Genomic DNA, 2,210 nt, shown 5'->3' on the forward strand with positions numbered 1-2,210 from the left:
GGGGGGGGGGGTCTGAGTGGCTCGCGGCTGCTGCTTCCAGACAAGCTACCAGAAACAAACCTCAGCGGGGCTTTAGTTTAGTTTAGCCAGCCGCTGTGTGAAAACGGAGACAGGAGACGACTCTGGTCGGTGGCACTAGCGCACGTCTGAATGTGTGCAGGTAAAGTAGTGCGCGCTTTGCACTGACTCGAGCCTTTTATGCAACCCGCCCTGCTCACCAGGCACAACGATGTCCGAGGCTGCTAGCGCTACTGCTACAGACAACAACGGAGACTCCGGGCTAAACGGTAAGCTACATGTTACCACATTTCTGGACCGTAACAGTCTTGTCAGTGTGTTTTCTCTCAGAGGAGCGTGTCGGGAAACGTGGCTTTATGTTTGCAGTAAGTTTATTGAGGGTTTTTAAATCATTAAAGAGTTTATTCTGCCCGTTTAGCTTTTTTTTTTTTCCGCCGTGAAGCTACATTGAAGGGGGAGAAGTAGGAACGCTATGTTCCGTGTGTTTATTGACAGTGGACGCACCAATGGCGTTGCGACACGCTTGACTGACTGGCAAGTTAACCAATCAGCGTACCAGTCGGAGGGGTGAAGGAGGTGGGTTCAAGCATTGTCAACAAGGCGAGATGGAAGAAGTCAGAACTGATAAAAATGGGGACAGAGAAATGTTGACAATTTACACGTTGCTCTACTTTACAGGCAATGAAATCTAAACACCACAGAAACCAGCCGACATATCTAAAGTTTATACCTTCTTCCATCCTTTTTATGCGTTATATTTTCAGATTTCAGCCTGCGTTGATTAATTAATTAAAGTATTTAGGGTCTATTTACATTTAAATGACTAACTCAATAGCATCTGGCAGATAATATTTTGCACAGCGCGTTCACTGCATACATTTCAAGTGTGTGGAAATGTATCACCTGAACATTCAGTTGTTGAAATGGGATATGATAGGCTCCATATAAGAGCTCGGCTTGCAAAGGCCATTGGCGACATAAACAAAAGCTTGTTTATTACACTGTTGCACTGACTCAGGGGCCTGCTAGGAGAGCTGCTGTGGCTGAAGTTTTACCCCACTTTGGGGGGCTGTGAAGCATGCTATTTATGGCCACAGTGACAGGGGGGACAGACGTTTTGGACGTGAGGAAGGTGGGGAAAGTGTTACAGCACACAGCAGTGTAGGAACATGGAGGATGGTTGAGTCAAAGCCACAATCTGGGCTGGAAGCAAAGTTTCCAGCTACTTTTCTTATTTTAAGAGACACATGAATTTATTTGAACAGGATTGGATAGCCAGTAATGGATAGTTACCTTTTTAAAACTGGCCTGTGGAGTAAGAAAGTTTCCAGCATTTGGCTGCTGGATGGTAATAATGTTAGACCCCAGATTTACCACTGCTATTTGTACACTCAACAGCATGTTCAGCTCGCCTTTATATTCCCACTGTTACATGATAAGGAAAGCAACAAGTGTTCCTTTTATCAGAGGCGGTTCTGTCATTATGTTAAAGTCTGGTAGTGTGTCTTAGAACAGTCCAACCTTTTGTATATACTTTATATGCAGAGATCTGGCCTGTTATGCCAACAACAGGAAAAAGACTGGAGAAGCCCTGCAAACATTTCAGAAGGATCAGACATTTTATTTTGTCTGGGGCCCCATAATCCCTTGCTACCACAACATTAACTCAGCACCATTTTTGATCAACTTACTTTTGCATTTGCCTGATATAGAAGGCGAGGACACATTAAACAAGGGGTCTCCAACCTTTTTGAGAGTGAGGGTTACCTAACGGAGGAGATGGGAGCACTACACTTTCTACACGACGAACATCCATGTTGAATTGATGCTTTTAATGGCATAACATAGCAGTGTGTATTTTCACCTTTAGTCATTCTCATGTGCAGGGTTGAACCCATTTGATTTGGAATGCAGGTGTGGAAGTTATTTTTCTCTGCTCGTGGTATTAATACTTGAAGGATCTTCTGAGAATCATAATGATATGAACCGACAGTCACTTTAGTCAGCTAGCCTGATCAAGGTAAGACAATTTATTAATACATCATGAAAATCTAAAAGTCTTTTTAGGAGGGCTTAGGCCACCATTTGGGCACACAGAATGAACGCCAAATGCAGAAGGGTAGAATAGGAAAGCATGGTTTCAAGAATGTAGTCAAGGGTAGTCTCAATATATATTTAAATGTTTTGACACA

At 43.4% G+C, this 2,210-nt stretch overlaps 1 protein-coding gene across 1 annotated transcript in view; it reads left to right on the forward strand.

Annotated features, from left to right (window-relative positions):
- The first annotated feature begins 6 nt into the window (after nucleotides 1-6).
- Nucleotides 7-2,210, forward strand: part of bnip3lb (BCL2 interacting protein 3 like b) — a 12,473-nt gene continuing 10,269 nt past the window's right edge. Inside the window, exon 1 of the mRNA XM_035667530.1 lies at nucleotides 7-287. Coding sequence (XP_035523423.1) covers nucleotides 230-287 — 58 coding nt within the window. The 5' untranslated portion in view covers nucleotides 7-229. The remainder of the gene's footprint in view (nucleotides 288-2,210) is intronic.

The sequence above is a fragment of the Morone saxatilis genome, unplaced genomic scaffold, assembly GCF_004916995.1.
Source record: "Morone saxatilis isolate NCDOM2014 unplaced genomic scaffold, NCSU_SB_2.0 Contig21, whole genome shotgun sequence".
Classification (NCBI taxonomy): domain Eukaryota; kingdom Metazoa; phylum Chordata; class Actinopteri; family Moronidae; genus Morone; species Morone saxatilis.